General features: G+C 33.2%; 1 protein-coding gene and 1 pseudogene across 1 annotated transcript in view; one reads left to right on the forward strand and one right to left on the reverse strand.

The window, feature by feature from the left end:
- AHCTF1 (AT-hook containing transcription factor 1) overlaps positions 1-23,343 on the reverse strand; it is a 68,559-nt gene that overhangs the window by 18,660 nt on the left and 26,556 nt on the right. Inside the window, 18 exon segments of the mRNA XM_039883261.1 lie at positions 2,469-2,576; positions 2,862-3,012; positions 3,437-3,587; positions 4,318-4,449; positions 4,527-4,671; positions 9,562-9,749; positions 10,314-10,460; positions 11,213-11,269; positions 11,432-11,555; positions 12,919-13,012; positions 13,778-13,882; positions 14,667-14,807; positions 16,525-16,614; positions 17,697-17,787; positions 21,042-21,170; positions 21,910-21,971; positions 22,375-22,556; positions 22,646-22,778. Coding sequence (XP_039739195.1) covers positions 2,469-2,576; positions 2,862-3,012; positions 3,437-3,587; positions 4,318-4,449; positions 4,527-4,671; positions 9,562-9,749; positions 10,314-10,460; positions 11,213-11,269; positions 11,432-11,555; positions 12,919-13,012; positions 13,778-13,882; positions 14,667-14,807; positions 16,525-16,614; positions 17,697-17,787; positions 21,042-21,170; positions 21,910-21,971; positions 22,375-22,556; positions 22,646-22,778 — 2,230 coding nt within the window.
- On the forward strand, positions 14,111-14,229 carry LOC120619356 (uncharacterized; annotated as a pseudogene).

Consider the following 23,343-nt stretch of genomic DNA (forward strand, 5'->3'; position numbering starts at 1 on the left):
TTTTCAGAATTTTCTGTTTTAACCTTTACTTCTCTAATCCTGACTAATTCTTCTTGACTATCCACTTCCTAATCAGAGTTCCAGGTCCCCTGGGTTAGTTGCCCCTCATCTATGCCCCTTGCTTCCCATCAGTATCTTTAGGGTTAGTACCCCTTACTGTATTTGTTTCCTTTTCCTGAAATGTTTTCCTTCTCAAATACTTTTCTGCCTCTAGGAAGTCTTTGAAGTTGAAGACAGCATATTCTGATTACTGAGCTTACGTAAAGCAGTCCTTTTGCATTTTCTTTTAACAGACTTAATGCTAACTCATTTCCACTGGTCAAAGTTCTTAACTCAGATTCTGCCCAACTTGTCTCTTTGGCTGGTTTGTATCTGTATCCTTTTACTGTACTAAACAGTAAACTTGTTGAGTATGACAGCTTTCAGTGAGTTCTCTGAGTCCTTCTAGTAAATTCTCAAAACCGAGGGTGGTTTACTTCATTTTTAAAATTATTTTATATTAGTTTCAGGTATACATACAATGGTTACTTTAGCACCCATCTGGCTTTAAACACAGCCATTACGATAATACTGACTACATTCCCTAGGCTGTACTCTACATCCTGTGACCGTTTTGTTACTACTAATTTGTACTTCTTCATCTCTTCACCTTTTATTCAGGCTTCTATATTCACTAGTAAATACAATAAATATGTGAAAAATAAAATGCAGTCGAGTATATTAATAAAATGCATTTGTTTAAAATATCAGAACATTAATTCAAAAGCAAAAAAAGAGAATTAGGAATTCTAGATGATAACTGATTAAAAAAACACATACAGTAAGGGAGTTCTCGTCTTCTTTCCTTCCTTTTACTAATATTTATTGGGCCCCCATTATGTGCCAGGCATTTATTTTCAAATGAAGGTGAACTGCTAATGATTAAAAATACTTAAGAAAACAAGGCAATACTTCCCAAGCAATCCGATTGCTACAATTCATTTTCGTCGACATGTAAAAATGTTTTTCACCTACATGTGATGTACATAATGAATACTGGCTTATTTTATCTTTATGGTTCTATTCACAATAAAGACCAGACTGACCAACCAAAAAGAAAAAGTTAATTTTTTCAAATTAATGAGGTTAGTGACAAAAATGGAACCTCAAGATTCTACTGAATGGTTTTCTCTAATATCTCAGACCCAGTTCATAATAAATTAAAAGACTGATCTCACTGATGACTTGTATGAAGCAGGGATAATACAAATAGCATAAAAAGTTAATTTACAAATAATTTAAACTTGAAAGTGAAAATTTCAGGTTACAATTTCTGGTGAACCATATAGGTCACTCCTCCTTTCCCAATTTCCTAATAGTCTATTTTATGGTTTTATTTTCTAGTAATAAAAACAGTACCTTTTCACTACCCCAAAGTGCCTGTTTTCCTCAGCTGAAAAAGAACAGGAAAGTGCGGCATATTTTAGTGCCCCCAAAATAAAACTGCCAGTTACTGTGCCTTCCCTGTCACTCTATCCTTCATGTTCAGATGAGACAACAGAGATGATACGGGCTTTAAGACCCAACCTATTACCCACTGGGGACAGATTTACAGGAAGCATTTTCTTAATACAGGGTCTTCCTACTTGTTATTCTTATTAAGCACAGTTTCGAGATTTCCATTAAACTAAGAATATCCAATCAGGCTGCTAGACATTTCTCTCCCTATTGTCTGTTCTAATTCTTCTTTTCCTTTTCTACTTCATTTGTATTCAAATTCTGTATATGTAAACTGCTCACTTTTATATGGAGCTATCCCTAATAGATATCGTTAAATGTTCTGCATTGTGCTAACATTCATGTTTAAGTTGCCTATTTATGAAAGACTGCTTCTCAAAAGCAGGGCCTGTACAACAAATGGCACTGGTACCTACTGAGGAAAAGCCAAATTCTCACACTAACAAGACAATATGTTAGAGTTACACTAAAAAATCTATCGAGAAAAAATATTTTTGATTATATTTTCTACAGAAAATGTTAATTACCGCATTAGGTCTTAGGATTTCAACAACTTTTGACCATGATCCAAATAAGCAATGCATTTTAGTTCATAAACAAAACAAATTACATAAAAGAGCACTCAGCCTTCCGATGTAAAATGTCCACTGCTATTATCTTATTCTATTTCATTGAAAGATAGGCTAGTCACAAACAAATTCAAGTTAACGGTTTACTTTGCTCATGATTTTAATAAAACAAAGTTTCCTTTTTTTTCTCTAAGCAGTATGAAATCATTAAGCAAAAATTCTAAGTAGTCTACTAGCTGATGTAAAATTTACTAAAATTCCTATACTGTTCAAATTTTGTTTTAAAAAAAGCATTAAATACTCATTTAATTAAAACAATACTTGTAAAAATTTTTAATTAAAAAGTACAGTATAATTATTGTCTACCACTATGCCTTTCAAAATGATTTAATAAATTATTACCTAGAAACTCTTTGTGATGCTTTTCCAATGGGTGTTCCAACAAATGCCTCAGGCAGCTCTAGATCCGGGAAAGAATATACTATAGGAGATGGTACTTCTACCCTAGGACTACAAAGAAAATAAAAATGTAACTTTTGATTATGTATTACAAAGAACATTAAATTAAAAGTTCTGTAAGAAGGTGGGATTATATGAGAAAAGGCTTTCGTTTTTTACTCTGTACATTTCTGTTTATTTTCAAATAACAATGAACATGTTCACTTTTAAAGACAAAAGTCTTCTTGTAAGAAAAGTAGCCAACATAAAAACTTTTTCCTTTTTACATTTACTAACAGCTGCTGATATCCAGGAAAGATTAACAAGTGGCATGTAAAAGGTATAAGAAAAACATACCTATTGTAGGTTAAGATGTTATTTTTAGGTTCACTGCTTGTCCAAACCTCTCCAATTCTAGATAACACATTACTGATGAAAGTGGATCTTGTTAACACAGTCCCTATTACAGCTTGCTTTGGCACTGCTGATAATGGTTTGGGCCGAGAAACTGTAAAATGAAGATTGCAGGATTTAAGTTTAGCTCTAATACTAGGATTACAATCGAAGATTAAAAGAGTGAGTGGAAAACACAGATCACAAGATAAGAATAGTTAAAATCATATTTGGTTTAACAAGATCTATGCAGAAATTCAAGACTCTGGGGCTTTTAGGAGATGGTGAAAAATTGTTCTACGTATTCTCTGAAAGTTAGACAGGAATCTTCAAATGAAATAAAGGTCTTTCATCCTGTACTATTTTACTAAATAAACTGTGAAAACTTCCAAGAAAGGCTTACATTTCTTGGGGTAGAATGGCCAGTATGAATCAAAGCAAAAGTGAGCTAAAATATAAGATAATGACGGTTGCAGAAGATAATCATTCAATATCTTCTCTGGCTCAATGCTTTATGATATTTTTAAATAAAATCTTACCTTCTCGAAGGACTGATGATTTTGACAGACAGTAAGGCTTAGCTCGCTCAATGGCTAATTTTCGCTGGACTCTTGGAAGGATTTTCCCATACTGATCTAATATAGAATTTCGAGTCACTGATCTCTCCCGCAAACGAGGATCACGATCATTCTATTGAACATATTGTAAGTAGTAAAATTTTAAATCTTCAAAAACGTTAGGTGCTATGTTTATAAATTCAGCATTTAAAATAGAACTATCGACACCCAAAACTATCTTCCTCCTTAAACATCCATTCTTCCAAACCAAGGACCTCATAAACACATCTAGTTGCTTTACCAACCCTTACCCATCAATAAATTCCAAATCTCTCCTATCCAGACTTGATTCTTCACAACTAATGAATATAACTACTAAATGATAACGTTATCACTTACTAAGCTTCTACATGTGTCAGTAACATCTATGTTACTTCACATAAAGCTCTGTGCATCCTCACAAAGAGATAGTCATTTTACAGATGAGGGAACTAAGGCTCAGAGAGAATGTTCCAAGTACACAGAGTGAATTAAGAATCAGTCTGACCCCTGAAGTCCATACTCTTTGCACTATATAATTTCCAATGCTGTCCTCTACTTCTTTTCGTTTTCCCTAAGTGAAGTGGTTAGTCTGGCAAGATAACATGCAGATATCTAAACAGAAATGGCATGTATAAAATAATTAGATAGATAAATAATATCCTATTCCTAATTCTGTTATAGAAATAGGTAAGAAAAGGATTTTCCATGCTCAAATTTATATAAAGCCCAGTAGGTATCAAACTACAAGCTTTTAACATATAACAAAGTCACTAGTTTTCCTTATTCTCTTGCCCCCCATAATAAAACAATTTTAACTATACCATAGCATTAATCTTCAGAGTTTGGTTCAGCTTCAAGGCAGGGATGTAATTGGCACGCTGCAAATGGTGAACTAAAAGGAATTCCTGATTCTGAAAACTTGTGCTGGACTGCAAAAATCTCACCAAACATTCCTAGGAAGAAAATAACAGATTTGTAAACTACTATCCTATCCTGAATTTCTGACAAGTTTATATCGATAAGTCATTACCTGCTCCGTGTCTGTAAATGGTAACTTCAGTAAATCCTCCATCAAGCCCATTTCCTGACAGACGTCATACGTGTGCTTTAGTAACTCCTCTATGTTCGACCTACTGGAATGCTGTCGCAGTAAACTCCAGGCCTCAACCATGCACCTGAAACCAGTATTTGTCAAAGCTTAGTTTTGGAAAAACTATTTAAAATCTTCAAAACAAGTAATCCAACTGAAGAATCTCAAAGATACTTTATACATGTAATTCAGAGTACTTAAAATTTTATTAAATACTAATCACTGCATAATGAAGTTTGCTAATGTCAACAAGAAGACAAGGCATCTTTAAAGACTTAATTTTATGGTATTCTGTATCATTATTTACATGTAAAACAACAGAAAAGCAAAGTAAGTCCACAGAAGTTCAAGAACACAAAAACTAACATGGTCTGGAGAGAACTGAAAGATTAGAATGGTATGAAAGAGGAAATTCAGGCTCTTAAGGGAGTGACAGCATGTGAAGAGTGGAAAAGAAAATGAGCAAAGTCGGAAACAAGCACATTGTGTTTATGAGGAGGTGAAGGGTTAAGCTTTATACAAAGATTCTGTCTGGTCTATCTGACTGAAGAACTTGGGTCAAATTAGACACTTTTAAACACCAGTGTGGGGGCACTGAGACATCCTTCTGTGGGCGACAAGGTCATTAAATGAAGCAATGTTTCTCATGATATATTGTTAAGTACAAAAGCGAGCTTAAAACAGTATGAATAGTGATTGTAATTTTAAAAAAATTAACCCATAAAAAAGCCTATAAATGTTTATGTATTTAATTAGATAACAAAAGGTCCTGAAGGATAGACACTAAGACTGATAACGATTAATCTGGCAGTTAGAACCTTCAATGCAGCAGTGGGGGTAGAATTAAAAATGGCAAGTAGGTAGGACTATCGAGGAAACAATTTTCTTTTAAAAAATTCTTAATTCTAAGTCAATAGGTAATTTTGATTTTAGTGGGCATCTTAATAAAAAAGCTTATGCTATAGTTTTTATTAACAAATACTGAAATAAAGACTGGTGAATAAATGACATATATAAGAAACAGAAGATGTGAACAAAGTTACAGCAATTAGTATAATGAAATGCATCGAAGAAATGTTGGCAGCACTGTCCCAGACTTCTTGTACATATACATTTCCTCGGGGGAGCAAATGGCACCCACTGTGGGCAGGTTAGGGCCACCTGTTAATTTTATTGTTTTGGGACTAGAATATTTTAACATATTCCAAGACCAACGACCTAAATAAGTAAAACATCTAGGAGAATTCCCTAAAACTCAACATTCAAACTGCTTTGTATGTCCGTCTCCAGCAAGAAAGCATGACAGTGTGGTTGTTAGAACCCGAGTGTCTCAGAGGTGCAATTTTTTTCCTTAGTCATAAAATCTGGGTATGTTAAAATGAGCATAATATTTTTGAAGAAAAATTGATGAGGATAAATGAACACCTCACCATCACTTTGAAAAACTATATAAAGGAATAGATGATGCAGGTCTAACAAAATCTTGATCTTTGAATTTGATGTAGGATATGTATGTGGAACCTTCACTGTACTATTTTATTTTTGTGTAAATCTTTTTCTTAGTTTATTTTCTTCTTTTAATTATGGTGACATTGGTTAACTAAATCAAGTTTCAAGTGTACACTTCAACAGTAAGGCATATACTGCATTGTGTGTTCACTGCCCACAGTTAGATTTTTAAAATGGTTATACCAAAACAAATTTAAGAATCAAAAATTTAAATGGTAAAGCAAAACCATAAAAATGATAGTCATACATGAGAATTAAAAAATAATACTGAAGTAAAAAAAGACACAAGTCATAAAAATATTGATAGTTCTAACTTCATAAAAATAATTTTAAGCATAGCAAAATCCATTATAAAGCAAAATAAAGACAAATGACAAACTGAAAAGGAAAAAGAATCTCAAAGGGTTAATATCCCTAATATATAAAGAGCACTAACAAATCAGTAAGAATAATCCCAACAACAAACACAAGAAAACTAGGGGCAAGTCATAAAGAAGCAAAAGCTCTTTATGAAAGACGCATTCTCATATAGTGTGACCAGATTAACATTGCCGTTTTCACTTGTCAGATGGATAAATATCCAACTAAAAGGCACAGCATAAGGTGACTTAGGGGAGAGGGGGTTAAACTGGCATAACACGTAGGGAGGGAACAATATGTCATACCTATCAAAATTACAATTGCAAAGATCCTTTCACCTAGTAATTCCATTTCTAGGATTTTATCTTACAAAATAAATTCGCACTTGTGCAAAATGTGTGGTTAGTCATAGCAGTGACTAAAACTGCAAAAGTCAGAATACAACCTTCATTAAGGCACATCCATTCAATGAACTCCTATGCAACGGTTAAAGAAAAGAAAGCTGTTTATGTACTATTATGAAGCAAACTCCAGACTAAATTAATGAAAAAAGTATACTGCAGAGGATGCATAGTAGGCTGTTTGTATTTTTAAAGGGTGAGAGAATATATATATATATTTGTTACATATGTCCAAAATATCTCAGGAAGGATACAGTAGAAGAAGCTTAGGAGGCTGGGAAGTCACTGTGTATCCCTTTTGTACCTTTTGAATGAAGCATGTAACCACTACTAAAAAACAAACAAACAAAAAAACAACCATATTCTTGACTCTTCTCCTTTAGCTCATGGATTATTTTTTTTTTAAAGTTTTCCATTTTAAAATATGACATCCACTCCCAGATGCACAGATGTACTTAGTAGGAGTAAGATGAATTTATTTGACTTATCAAAATCAGTCTGATAGCAGGAGAGTATACTTGCAAGCAAAAGACAAATGATAATGTTTTTTCCCAGTTTCCCCCACTGCAGAAGACAGTTATCAGCAACTGCAAGAAATGGCAGCACCACTGCCAACACTTACATAAATTTCAAGATTAGAAAGTCCCCAAATGCCCACTATTCTCCTGTCTATGGCAGAAAAGTCATGATGCTAGGAAAAGCAATGAGAAAATTATTATCAATTGATGAAAGGCTAGACTAGAGTACTGGCAGTCATTCCAAAAAGGAGTATATGGAGGTTCTTCACAATATAGCAGTGAAGACAGCCTGAAAAACACTCCAGTGACCAACTCTCCAAAAATGCTAGGCTGAACATAAAGAACAGTTTGAAATGCATAGCGGAGACCACAATGAAAAAAGAAATTTCAGAGCAGTAAACAAGCAACTACTGATTTCCAGTGACCAGCGTAAAAGTAAAGAAGATTAGGAAAAGATATAATGTATGTAATAGAATACTGGTGCAGCTACATAACAATTACTCATGATGAAGTTTATAATAAAAGGTTAAAGTCATTAAAAAAAAAAAACAAAGTTTTAAACTCTTATGTTACCTAATATTCAAAACATAAAAGCTAGCAGTATTATGAGGAACGAACACATTTGTCATTACAGTAGTCGACTTGCATACTTTTCTTAGTAACTTATTAAGGAGACCGCAAAAAAAAATCATTAAGAACACAGAAAAACGAAAACTGCACAATGAACAACTTTGTCTTTTGGACAAATATATCTGACACCTCACCTAATAAATGAAGAATACACTACTAACCAGTGAATAACACAAGTCTTAGGGAATTTTAAAGAACAGGTACCACACAATGAAATTGTTAGAAATGAAGAACAAGATAATTTTTTAAACCCCCATTTGTAAAATGAAACTTCTTAAATAACTTACAGAAAGAGGAAGAAATCGTAACAGAATGAATTTTAAAATACTTAGAACAGAAATATAATCAAAATTATGCCAAAGCAATATGCAGAACATTCAGATTTATATTTACGTATTAGTAAAAATAAAGGGATAAAAATGAGAAATCATCCAACTTGAGTTCAAGAATACGGCAGAATAAACCCAAAGTGGAAAGAGAATAAGACATAATGATTACATTTATAACTAAAGGGTTTTCCAGCTCTACTGGACTTTTTAAACTAAGACTGAATACTCAATGTTAACAGCTAAAAACCTAAAGCCTCTACTCCAATTCTATCACTGTACTGTGCATCATGATTAATTTGCAAGCAACCTATTCATCAAACCACAGTTGTGATATTATGTCCATAAATACAACTCACAAAATTGAAAAGCTACCAGCAGAAAGGTTTTACAAAGAAAAATATTCTTAATAAAGAGGTGGTAGGGGCTATTACAGACAGGAGTCAGCTGATTTAACACTCTCCCTTCAGAAATATATTGTTTAACCAAAGAGAACAAAGAACACTTAACTTTCAGAGTGCTGACAGCTGAAGTACTGTTTGGTTCATAAATGACAATCTGGGGTGAGTAAAGTGACAAATTTCTAAAAATATAAAAATGACCAACCAAACAATTGGGAAAAAAAATTTGAGTTGTATTAAAAAAATGTTACAATTTGCTAAGAAATTTTAGTTCTAAGTAATTTCCCCAACTAATTTAGTTAACAAGAAAACCCAATAACTAGACCACTGTATTTTCAATCATGCCATTAGTTGGTCTCAGTTAATATATTGATAATTATAATAATTACAGCAATATACATACTGCTACAATATAAATAGCAAATATATAATGCTGATTATAGAACATTAAAATACTACAAAGGGAAGAAAGAAGCAACATAAAGATATCACCTGTTCAAATCTTATTAAAGTATTAAGATATGAAACATGATACTTTAAATTATTTAAACAAATACTTCAAGATGCTTTCATGAGAATGCAATGACAAATATCAAATGCAAAGAACTATAATACCCAAGCAACTGAAATTAACAAAAATATTAGTGTACCATCATTGGAATATACCCTCGAAGAATATAATTATCAACTCAACATGACTTCACTAGATGATGAAGAATTTTAAGAATATTATGTAATGCAGCACAAGCAAAATATTATATATTGCTAATGGAATTTCATCAATTCCATTAACATCTGATCGAATTTGTACTTTCAAATTAAGTACTTACCTATTAAAAAGCAAAACAGTGAGGAGAAGGACAATATCACTATCACTGGACACTGCTGGCTTCATTGTTTGAATATATCTGAGGGCTTGTCTGTGCTCACCCTGACTCAAGAAGGCTTGAATAATCTTTGAATGCTGCCATGACACAGGTTTTGTAGTAGCTGGGTGAAAGAGAAGATCCAAACCACTCTGCAAAAATGACATGAAAACTGGTAAATACAAATATAAGCTTCGCGTTTAGATAAAGTAGCTAAACTTTAAAAAGACAGGCAATACTAAAGCCACAAAACTCAAGATAAAACCAGTTTAAATATAAACTGAAAAGATCTACTTTAGCCTATGGTACATTTTATTTTTAATAAAATCCTTATCGAAAGCCTCTTACTTCTGAGACCTCATTAAGCTATTATATTAAACTTTCTATTACCAATTTCATATATTAATGCCAAATCCTGCCTTCTTTGGTTCCCCCAACACACCAAACATATCTCTAACATAACAATCACCATATGTACACTATTAGCAATTGTCTACCTGTTCAGTTCCTTCTTTAGAAAGTAAGAAACCTGGGGTTCTGAACAGTGCTTGGTGAAGGTATTGATTAAAATGACTCCTTAAAAGTAGATTGCTTCTAAAAGTAGATTGCATCATATCTTGCATAACGCATAACATCAAATTTAATCCAGTTACGTTATTTTATAAAATTCTAATAGTTTACAAAAGCTTACATTCTAAGTGAACTAATAAACTTACCTCATAGTCACTATGATCTATCAGCCAAAACCCTTGAATAAGTTTAACCTGGCCCCAAGAAATGGCAAAGGCAGTTGGAAATGATTCAATGGAAGTATCCGTTTTGTTTGGGAAGGAATACATTATATCAAGTAGCAAATATATGGTCTTTAAGAAAGCGGATTAAGGACAATAAACAAAAACTCTTACATGTATATTTGTAATAGGTAATAACAGAATATAGCAGAAAAGAGGCTTGAGAGACTTCTTTTACTATTCAGAAAGCCGTTAGGGATATCCAGCTATGGAAGTGCAGTTTTATTAGATGTGGATACAGCCAATCCCACAACCAACTTCACCACAAAGGAGATGAACTAAAGCATACTTTCTTCATCAAGTCGGTAGCTTGGAAAATTTAAGAAACAGAGCTATAGACAAAATTCCAGTTATTGAGCAAAACCTGGGAACTTAAAAAGACACATCATGTGTCTTATAAATTATGAATGAAACTACATATTTTTAGATTAATAACCGACATTAGGAAAAACAATCTTACTGCAAAGACAAGGCTGAAAACAATGTCTAAGGTAATATTAAGCTAACTTCTAACGCGTTCATTTTCGGCACTGAGAATGACTACTTGCCAACAATGTTTCAGAACAGTTGTTCTTATCTTTGAGAGTGTCTCAGACACATTTGAGAATTTGATGAAAGCCATGGACCCTATCTCTAGAAAAATAAACAAAACACTGCATAGTTTCAGGTTAACCACAGACCATCTGAACCCAACCAACATATCCTGGGTTGAAAATCTTTCCTTTAAAAAACGTTCAAATGTGAATTTAAGATTGGATTAGATGCTTAATTGCCACTACTATGAAATTTTAAAATACATGATTTGATAAAAATTTAAAGGATACAATAGAATGTTTGCTTGCTTCAGTAATGTTGTCTAGTAGGTAAATGTCAAGTAATGCCTATAAAAGAGATTAAAAAATTCATTGTATTTTATATATTCATTTAGTCATGCTCCTTGTTTTTCCCAAGCCTGCGCCAAGTGTTAAAAATACAGCTAAGCATACCTCCCCTCTCCCAACTTTGTAGACCCTGTAAGTGATATCGTGTTATTGCAAACCTACATGCAGACTAGTAGGAGGATATTTTCCTGTGCCTCCTTTATCCCGTTTCCACAACTTCTCGACTCGATCTCCTAACTGAGAAACCATTCCATCAATCATCAAGCAATCAGAGTTCCACTTCCCTCTGCAATAAAGGCAACATTAAGGATTATTTAATATTCGTGGTAATTATTATCAAAACAATAAGCCTTAAACTCTCAAAAGGAATAATCCCAACTACCAATGGGAGAAGAGTTGAGAATAGAACCCCGTTTAGCATCACATGACAACTCCAGACATCAAGAAGCATCATGTTCGGTCATCGGCAAGCCAGTCAGTGGAGGTCAGGGCCCAGGAAAGAATGGTCCGGTCAGCCAAATGCCTGACAATATTCTATTTTTTACCATCTTGAGCAAATTACCAAAGAGCATGGGAGCCCTATATAGTTAAAATAATACTGCAGTTCAAAGTCGAAGAGTTATTTTTTCATTTTCACCAGCTGGTTAGTCTTTTAACCTCAGTGATTCCTTCAGAAATACATTACTGAGCACCTACAAGGTGACAGGCAAATACTGTCCCTGTTTCCACATGTAGTATTAATAACAGCAACATAAATTAACTGGGCTTTTCCTATGAGTCAGATATTTTAAGAGGTGCCTTGCATATATTACTATTTAATGTTTATACTGACTTTAGAATTTGTGACAAATAGGATTAGAAAGTTTAGCAAACCTGTTCAAGGACATACACTTAATAAGGTCCATGCTCACTATCGTAGATTAGTTATTCTAAAGCACTGGATCTCAAAACTTGTCTGCATCAAATTTATAGCTTTTTAAGTACTAATTTCCAGATAATTCTAACAAAACCAGCCTGAAATCAATGTTTGTGAATCATTGTATATGCTGCTCTACAATTCTTTCATTCCAACTTGAGGAAGACTATTTAATCCAGAGGTAGGGCCAGCCTCTAAACACTACTCTTTCTTCTTCTCTTCTATTCAACTTATTTATTTCAAAAGAACCAACTAGGCTAATATTCATACATTTTAAAAAAGGGAAAGATAAGGGGGGAGTGGGGGAGGGACAGCAGAAAGGAGTCCAAGCACTGAAATAAAACTGCTAATGGAAAAAATATAAAATAACCAACTGATGTTATATATATTTTTTTTTGATGAACAGTAACTGCTTTTTGCCGAATAATTCTCAGAAAAAATATGTGCTTAAATTACAGCCATCTCTTCTAATAATTAATCATGGTAATTGTTTTACTTAGAAAATAATAAGTAGCTACACTAAAATGAAATAAAAGTTCTAAAATAAAAGTGTAACCATTAGGTCAAGGCAAACATTACAACTAAAACAGAAATGCTGGTAACAAATTCTGACACTTTACTGAGAATTCCGCCCACTTAATCATTTTGTGACATGATAAACTCTAAGAAACCTTTGACTTCTCACAGGAGAAATTTCTAAAATGTTATTTTGAAGGTTCTGGTTGTACTATACCTTGATAAATGCTCACACTTCTGTCGACGACCGGTGTAGTAGTTCTGAATTACAGGGTAGTTGTAGCATAACCTTGATAACTGCACAGCATCATCTAGATTGTTTTTTAAGAGTTGAAAAAAAAACTAGTAATATTTCCAAAAACTCCCAACAATACTTAGGTAACACACACTGATATTTTACTATGATTTTATAGTTTTTAATTTGCAGGCTTCTTAAATTTAAATAACAAAAGAATACTACACCTCCTTCATTAACAGATGCACAAATAAGAAAACCAAGTCTCTCACAAACATCTGTAACAGCAAAGATGCTAAGAGAATTAGGAAAGAAAAAGATCAACAGCAATGACACATAGAGGCAGAAGTACATTTAAAAAACATCTAATGTGTTTCCTGGAAATGCAAGAAGTTAGAGGCTTTACACGTGTATTCTAAAAAAAACTGTAAAAGTCAAATTCTCTAATTCATAGTATTGGCATGAATCATTAGATAAAAGGAGATATTTAAATGATGGCAAATAATTAGTTAATAACCATATGAAAAGAACTCTTAAAGAGAAAAAGATTGGCAAATTAAATTATAAAACCTATAGTTCTATGGACCTAAATCTCCTAGCTGATGACTGATAATCAACCCAACTTTCAGAAGCATGTTTTGTCAAATATTCTTTCCTTCTAAATGTTATTCAATCCAACTGAACATGCATGGAACACACCTGTGTGTCAGGAATGGAGTCAGGCACAGAAGCAGCAAGGTCAGGAAGAATTTAAGAAAGGAAACCAGTAACAGAATGCAACAATAAAATTACAGATTTAAGAATGTTTCAGTCAAGATTGTAGATTAAGTCAATATTTTACCTAAGCCCTCTGGTAAAAGCCCAGAATGAGAGAACCAAAGAACCACTTGTGCATATTGACAGATGAGCTGGGAAACCATATACTTATTGCTTAAGTTCACAGCACCTGTAAAGAAGAGTTAAACATCAGTTGTTTAACTTTTACTTTATCAATCATAAATGAAAAATCAAGACACTCAAAACTTTTAAAAAATTAATTACTTGGTGATTTTTAACAATGTATACTCTCCAAAATGCTAAAATAAATAACTCCCTGACTAAAGTAGACATTTTAGGTAAATATGCTTTCATCTTAGCCACACTACCATTTAACTAATTTCAGAAGTCAAAATGAGTCTATGGCCATGCCACCCTGAACAAGCCCGAGCCCATCTGATCTCGGAAGCTAAGCAGGTTTAGGCTTGGTTAGTACTTGGATGGGAGACTACCTAAGAAGACCAGGTGCTGTAGGTGTAAAAAAAAAAAAAAAAAAGGTCAAATTGATGTACTAATATAAACTATATAGTATCATTAATATATGTTGGTCACACCAGGTCTTTAAATAAACTTTTGTTTAAACGGCAAAACAAGAAAAAAAAATTACAATGACCTCTGTGAATAAAAACTTACATATGGTTTTAAAAATTTGAAATTCTACTGGAAATACACTACCTTAACAGAAATTAAGTCTAACTCTCAAATTTCCTAAGCTTATTTAAGCATGGGATCATGGTACATCTAATAACATTCTGTAGCTTTTCATAACACAGAACAAAACAAAACAAAAAGCATTTAAGAAATAATGGCCTCTTTGCACAAAGATCCATCTAAGAAACAGGGAATTTGTTCTTTCTTGAAGTCAAGACGTAAAATTTAAAAAAGCATTCATTTATATAAGACAAACAGCATACCTCTTTCAGTGATATCTTGGGCCTCTGCAGCAAAACAGCTTAAGACTGTATTAAGGTTGCTAAGAAGCAAGCTGCACTGTTGAATAGACTGTATAGTTTGTGGATCAATGAAACGACGCGAACCATCAAATAATGGTATACCTTTCAAGAATAAAATACACGATTAGTTTCAACACAGTAAATCTGAATTAAATTCACAAATACAAAATTTCTCAAATTCCTATTAACCACAGAATTCTATACATTATATATTAACGAGATTTACAAAGACAAGCTTGGAATGACAAACACTCAAGGAAACTAGAAGGGACAGATACAAATTATTATTTTTAAAAAATGTAGATTGAGGTAAGTGGTATGTGAACACAGAGGAAGGTGATATAAAACCGCCTTCGGATTCACTAGAAATCAGTTACTAAATTGAATATTAAATGCTCCTCCTTCAAATAAATTTTTTATTTTAGACCTTTTATGTGCCATGTTGTTCTGCAATTAATATTTTATAAGAACTCTTCCATCTCTAGTCTTCAAAAGTGAGACATTAAAATTAAGACTCACATAAAGACATTATAATAAAATTGTAGGTATTTACTGTAGACTCAGTTGTCCTTTCATTTCAAATTCAAAGCTGAGTTTACAAATCCTTTTTCTGGAAGGAAAAATTATTTTGGTTGCTGTTGGTAGTATCTTTTTGATAAGATTTGACTGCATTAATATTTATGTGTAATTATATTAATATTTAACATGCAATATTTAATATGTAATTGAAAACAAATATCATAACTCTAAATCCTTTTTCAAATCTATTCGCTTTACTCCAACGCATTTAAAATACATATTTTGTACTGTAATTATTTTTCGTTAAAAAAATCCCCATTGATCAATAATGAAGCTCAAGGCAGTAAAAATGGCTGTTATTACCAAGTTCAACCCTGAAATTCCACATTATGTTCAAAGCATAATAAAGGCATACAGTTTTACAAATTGAGTTAAATTATTTTTTTACATAACATGTAACTGGCCCTTAAAACATTTCCTCTCAAAAATTTTACTGATTCTGAATTATCAAGTGTTCCAGACTTCAACTGTACTAATTATTAAAATATTTAAAATTACTGACTTCATGTTTGTAGTTTCTAAGTATGCTCTAAAAATACTACAGAACCCGGTATCTTCCTACACAATTTTACTGATTTAAAATTCCTCTATTAAGAATAAATTTTTTTAAAAGTCCATTTGTTCATTCATCATGACACAATAATACAAATAAAAACAAATACTCTAAATAAACTTAAATTTTACTTTCAAGTATGGGGCAACCATATGCTACCTTTAACATTATCTTTGCACTAACTGAACATAATGGGTTTTCAATATTCACATGATATCCCAAAACTCAAAGTGTACAACAGACTAATAAACAAGACTGTCAAGAAGAAAAATGATTTAGCATGACTGATAACATCCATTAGAAAGATAATGAGTTTTTACCCTTCTATTCAACTTTTTTATACTAAGAAATATTTTAAATAGAAAATAAGTAGATGAGCTTCTCAGGTTAACTGGCATATTCTCCTTACTCAATCACCATCATTTTTTTTTTTTAAACTCCTAAGATCAAAAGATATGTATGGCATAATTGTGAAAGTTGCTATTGTGGATCTATCGACATAGGGCCAGTTTAACAATCTATTGCAAAATCTTGGTCAAAAAATAATTTTGCCACTCTAATGTAAAAAGAAAGTTTCCTTCTGAGACTTCTATAAAGATACAACTTCAAAATGATTAAAAATTATTATTGTTATGTACTTAAAAAATAAATCTAGATTAGTTTTAATAGTTTTAATAGAATACTTACACAGTCTGTCAAATTCCTCTTTTGTGAGAATCACTTTATTCCATGTCCATTCAAGAACAAAGCGCAAATTAGCAGCAGAATTTGGTTGTTCTTATTTGTAAAGACAAAAGAAAAAAATGATTATTATTACTACAAAAAAGAAAGAGTAACTTTTCAGTGAAGAAACGTGACAGAAACCACCCTAACCAAGCGAGCAACACAAAAGTCAGCACGAATGGAGACAAACCGGCATTTTTCTCAGTGCAGCACATGGAGCACTGCCGTGAAAAATGTAAAAGCTGAACCTAATCGTGAGGAAAGATCAACAAACAAATGAAAGGCAGCCTACGAAATAAAAGGGTTATATTCTTTAAAAATGTCAATTTCTTTTAAAAGACAAGGCTTAGGAATTATACCAAATTAAGAGAGATTAAAAGGTAAGAAAACTAAATATAATATATATTCTGAATTGAATTTTAGATTCCCCTCTATAAAAATGCTATAAAGGACATTACTAGGTCAGTTAGGGAGATTCCACTAAGTTCTACAGATTTGATAATGGCATGTTATCAATGTTAATGTCTTGATTTTTATAGCTGCAAAGTAGTTTTGTTAAGGGAACATCCATATCCTTAGAAAGAAATAACAGTGAAATACTTATGGGTAAAAAAGCATGATGTCCTGAGCTTATACTCAAATGGTTCAGAATAGTACCGCGTGTGTGTAGGGTATTAGTAAAGAATCAGAATGATACAGACAACTTGGATGGATCCCAGAGAGTTTTCCTGAGTGAAAAAGAGCCAATCCCAAAAGGTTACATGTTGTATAATCTCGTTTATGAACACTTTTGAAATGACAAAATCATAGAAATAGAGGATGATGACTGCCAAGGGGTAGGGATGGGGGCGGGGAGGAGGCAGTGATTGCCAGGAGGTAAGGATGTGGCTATAAAAGGGCAACATGAGGGACTCTAATTGTGATACTGTATTAGAGTTTTGCCAGATCTTACCACTGGGGTGGGGGCAGAGGGATGTGATAGGGTACACAAGATCTCTCTATACCTAACAACTGCACTGTAACTGCATGTGAATCTACAAATATGTACAAATGAAGTTTGACTTATCCCCTTCCCCAAATAACGAATCGATGATTTAAAAAATATAACAGTAATTTGTTAAAAATCATAATCTTACCTTCTGTTATCCAACTTTTGATGCATCCAGTCAAAAGTCCCAGGGAACTTGTATGGATTGCTGCTGACAATATAGCTTCTAACTGTTCTTCCTAAATCATGCAAAAAAAAGGGGGCGGGAAGGAAAAATTAAATGATAAGAAAGGTTATGTGATCACAGACTCGAGGTAGCAAGTTCTAGTTCAGAATATAAAAGTTTAAGGGTTTAAAAACATCAGACTCACTGTGATGGCTATATACAACCATACAGTAACGCACGTTGGTGATGTGCGTTAAAACTGGAATCTTCATTCACTGCTGGTGGGAATGTAAAATAGTAAAGCCCACTTTGGAAAACAGTCTGGTAGCTCCTCAAAATCAAAATTATATGACCCAGCAATTCCACATCTAGGTACACGGCTAAGAGAAATGACACATGTCCACACAAAAACTCTATGAAGCAGTGTTATTCATAATAACCAAAACCTGCCCATCAACTGAATGGATAAATAAAATGTGGGATACTCATACAGTAGAATATTATACAGCCATATAATGGAAAGAACTGATACATGCTACAACACAAATGAACCTTGAAAACATTAAACTAAGTCAAAGAAACCAGTCATAAAAGGCCATGTTATTTTATTCCATTTATATGAAATGTCTAGAACAAGTAAATCTATAAAGCCAAAAGTAGATTAGTGGTTACAAAAGGCTGGGGGAGGGCAGGAAGAGAAAGAGGTGACTGCTAATAGGTACGTGATTTTTTGGGAAGTGATGAAAATGTTCTAAAACTGAATGTGGTGACAGTTACACAACTCCATGAATATACTAAAAGCCACTGAATTACATACCTTAAATAGGTGAATTGTATAAATATATATGAATTATATATCAACAAAGCTGTTATTTTAAAAATTATGTGAAAAAAGTTTAAGTCATCAAGGACAAAGAAAGAGAAGGCATCATAAGACAGTTCAACAAAATTTTTGAAAAGCAGTAATTAATAGAGAAAAGGTGGCTTATTTAGCAGTGTGAAGGAAACCACATCCTAAAGTCCTCATAGAGGTGAACTATAGATGAGAACAGTTTAGCTCTCAAAATCCTATCAGGCTGAATTCTTGGAGAAACCAGGTAGAGCAAAGTGGGAGAAAAGGGTGGTTAAATGTGGGACTGAAAACAGGCGACAGGTTAAAACTCAGTATATGGAACAGACAGTGCTACCCTTCTGTCACCCTGCAGCAAAGAACTGTGGAGGCCAGCCTGGTAGCTCTTTGGAAAAACTGAATGGCTCCGGAAAATACCTGGGGTTTCCCTACTGACATGATGCACATCTAGTCTCTCATCCTAAAGGATGCCTCCAGGTGAATGCTACACACACAAAACAGTTTATAATCTGTTACTGACTCACTATACATACAAAGAGACCACTAAGGACCACCAAACATTCAAGGATAGCCATTGACATCAAAAAGACAATAATAAAAATGACTTCAGAGAAAATAGAGATAATGAAGGGAACTAAAATAAAACTTTAAACATACACAGACGATATCTCATCCATGAGACAGATTACTATGAAGAAAGAATGATCAAATAAGAACTCATAGAAATTTGAAATCGGATCCAAATTTTGAAAAATCTAATATAAAAAAAGAAAGATGATGAAGAAATCTCCCAAAGTAGAACCAGAAGCAAAACAGACAGACACGGTTGGAAAGTAAAGATAAACTGAAAGATCAACTCAGGATAGTCAACGTCTGCCTAAAGCAGTTCCACAAAGAACAAAAGCAAATTAAGAAAAGGTTAGGTTGTGGGAATGACAGCCTAGGCAATGTGCATTTTTTTTTTAAAAAAAAAAGGCAACTTGAAAATGCCAGGAAAAAAAAACAAGTTACATGAGGACAAAAGTTAGTACAGATCACTACATAACTACATAGTGAATAATATTTACACATGTAGAGTACAAAAGGAGAGGAAAAAGGGAAAAGAAAAAAATCTCCTGATGATAATAATTGAATATTTCTTTTTATTTCTATGAAATTAACTATTAAATGCCAACTGTAGGTATTAAACCATAAGCAACAATATTTACATTTCATCTGATGTTTAAAAGCTTTTCCCACCAATTTATCATGTTGCATATCTGTAATTATTCAAATAAACACTACTTGGGCAGAAAGTTAACAAAACCTTTCTGGTTTTGGTTTTTCTTTTATGTATTTTATTTTTATTTTTCAATCACAGTTGACATTCAATATTATTTTATATTAGTTTCAGGTGTATTGCACAGTGGTTAGGCATTTATGTAACTTATGAAATGATCCTCCCCGGATAACTAGCACCCACCCGGCACCATATACAGATATTAGAACATTATGGACTACATTCCCTATGCTGTACTTCACATCTCCTTGGCTAGTTCATAACTGTCAATTTGTACTTCTTAATCCCTTCGCCTTTTTCACCCATCCCAAAACATTTTCTCTTCCCCCATGGGAAAATGACCTGGGGTTGGTTTACTTTCTTCTACCATATTTTAGTAGCAAATACTGAGTTAAAATAAATGTGAACCATGAGCGGTCACCAGGCAACACTGCTTATTGTAAGATAATGTCTCCTGATCGTTAAAACATATTGGGACTAGAAAAACTGTGAGTGGATTATATTCATGAGGAAGTTAAGATTTCGGCTTCCATGACCTCTGAGTCCTATAACTGTCTTGTTTTGTGGGAAATCAGAACTTTCACTAAAAGGCTTTCACAAGATATTTGTTTCTTTAGAGCAGTGGTTCCCAAAACACTACATCAGAGTCACATCAAGGGCTTATTAAAACACAGATTGCTGGGCTCCATTCTTGGAGTTTCTTTCTTTAAATTTATTTATTTAAATTAGTTTCAAGTACATTGGTTATGGAGTTTCTGATTCAGTAGCTCTAGGGTAGGAACCCAAAACCTGCATTTCTAACAAGTTCCCAGTGAAGCTGATAGCAGGGACCATACTTTGTTGCTACAGACCATGAGATTTCCCTAATATGGTTTCCACTCATGTGGTCTCGTTCTCTTGCACCTACACAGGTCTCTGTGGGGCTGGAATGGCCCCTAGACAGCTATAACGACTTCTACTCATGACATGCCTGTGCAGACATGTGTTTCATGTCCTTTATCAGTCTATACAGCTAAGCGAACCTAGTGCCAAGTTATGGCTTATTGGGTCCTGGGAATATGAATTTTAAGTCAAAGCCAAGACTATAGCTACTATCATGCAGAGTGAGCTTTATACTAAACTTTTGTAGAGATTATCTAATAGATTTTTATAATAATAGATAGTAACTCATCCAAAAAAAAGTTAAAAATCATCTAACCTGACTTAAACTGGAAGGCTGAATATCCATAAGTCTTGGTGAGAGAAGGCCAGCCACAAGACATCGATTATAACCATCGGGAATGGCTTCATTGAGAGATGGTCCTGATTTCTTTAAAAAAGTCAAAGTCTGTAAAAGATTGATTAGTAAGATATTAAATTTAAGAATATGTAAAAACTCATTTCCCTGCTTTACACTAAACATTCTGAATAAACCACTGAAATGAAAATTGGGGAGGACTACATTTCTGTACTTCTTATAGGAAAACGGTTTATAGCTTCTTAAGCTAAACCGATGCTTACTAGTTACAAATAATACTAGTGATGAGTACTGCAGATAGTTTATGTTTTCCTTCTCTAAAGCTGATAGACTTGGTAACAGATCTTAACTTGACACAGAGACAAAAAACCCTGTAGTTTATTTCTCTTGGTCTAATGTAAAAGCTATCAAAAATGAAGTATAAATATGGTGTTTTTCTACATCTAGCTAATTATCAATGAAAAGGTCTGTCGATGTTTTCTTGGAAAAGTATTTTTCAACATATAATCATCACTCACTCTGTGCCAAGCACTGTACGACAGTGCTAGGTACCTTATTTGCAAAACTTCATTTTTTCATAAGCTTTCTAAGAAAGAGGAAAGGATAAAAGGGGATGTGGTTAAGGCAATGACCCACTTCACTCTTTTCCTTGGAGTACAAGTAGCTAACATCCACAGAAAGCTGCTAAAAACATCCCAATACCTCTCATTAACCTAGAAGAAATCACCATTTTAACCAAAACAGTAGTTTACATAATTAACACTAAAGTTTAAATCCATCGTCTGACTTGAATTCAATAAGAAACACTGTTTACTGTGTTTTTACCTACCTCCTTCTGAAAGCCAGTACAAGTTATATGAACAACTCCTGAGTTTAACAAACAAGTGGCATCTAAAAAAAAAGATTTAAAAAAAATCCGCTTACATATTACATTTGAGATGGCATTAATACAACAAAATTTTCTTAACACACTGCTAGGCAAGGTATCAAATTATTACATGTAATACATTTTAAAATAATTTTTCCAGGTATTTCTAGTTTAACAAGATACCAAACTTCATCACAAATGCATTAAATGTGAAATATTTAATCTCTTCTAGCAAACAAGTGATTAATTTCTTTATAAAACACATTAGTGTTAAATTTCTCCTGTATGTATATTAATTTCCTAAGTTATCCATACATTAACTGACAATGACAGATAATACTATATACATATACGCACATAAATATACACACATACATATTCTTGCATGTTATTTTTCTCATAAGGTAATGTTAAAAAAGTACATACCAAAATTATAGGTACTTGGGTAAAAAAACTGCTCAGGAGGTGGATATGAAGGAGGAACTCCTCGACTTAAACTTCTCTCATGTACTAATATATCCAAGATGTAATGTGGAGAAGTCCTACTTACAACAGAATCCAGTGACCAAAATGCAAAATAAGAGCAATTATGTAGATATTCTCCCGACCTAAAAGAAATTTTTACAAACTTATTAAGTCACTGAACTGCTACATATACAAATACAGAGGGGTGGGAGGGGGAGAGAATATATCATACCTTAACGAATCTGGCATTTGTGCATGATACCAACGATTTATGTCAAAAAGCCCCAAATATATAGAAGGCTTTCCTTGTCCATATATATTCACTTGCCAGGTAAAGACTGAAACACTGGTGTCAGGAGACAGAACTTAAGAAAAAAGATATTTTTTAAAATAGAATAATCTCAAAATAAAATCCCACAAATAAAACTACAGCAAATAAATTCATATATGATTTGTTAAAACACAATTCTATCATTTATTCTATAAGAAGAGATATTCACTTGTATCTTTGCTATTTTTCTATTTTAAGACCTTATTAAAAAGAACTCATCAGAAAAGTTATATCCTGGTTCGTTTTCAGTTAACACTTTGGCAACTTTGAGGTATTGGAGGTAGAAAGTAGAAAATGAATGGTTCATAGATAGTACCAGAGACTATCAATATTTAAAATGGATGTCTTTAGGCCTTAAAGCTTGGAGCTTAATTCTGTAAAGGAATTCTGGTTGAGAAGGACTGACTTAGTTATATATGAAAAAGGGGGAGAAAATACTTGGTAGTGGCTATGGAACTGAAAGACAGGAACCTAGAGACATCAATAGAAAGAGAGAGGAAAGTAAAATTATGAGACAGATTCATGGGAAATATAAAAAGGAACATGCAAGTGGGGAAGAAGAGAGTTTGGTGAGATTTTGACATGTTCAGCTGGATGTG

The sequence above is a fragment of the Pteropus medius genome, unplaced genomic scaffold, assembly GCF_902729225.1.
Source record: "Pteropus medius unplaced genomic scaffold, Ma_sr-lr_union100, whole genome shotgun sequence".
Classification (NCBI taxonomy): domain Eukaryota; kingdom Metazoa; phylum Chordata; class Mammalia; order Chiroptera; family Pteropodidae; genus Pteropus; species Pteropus medius.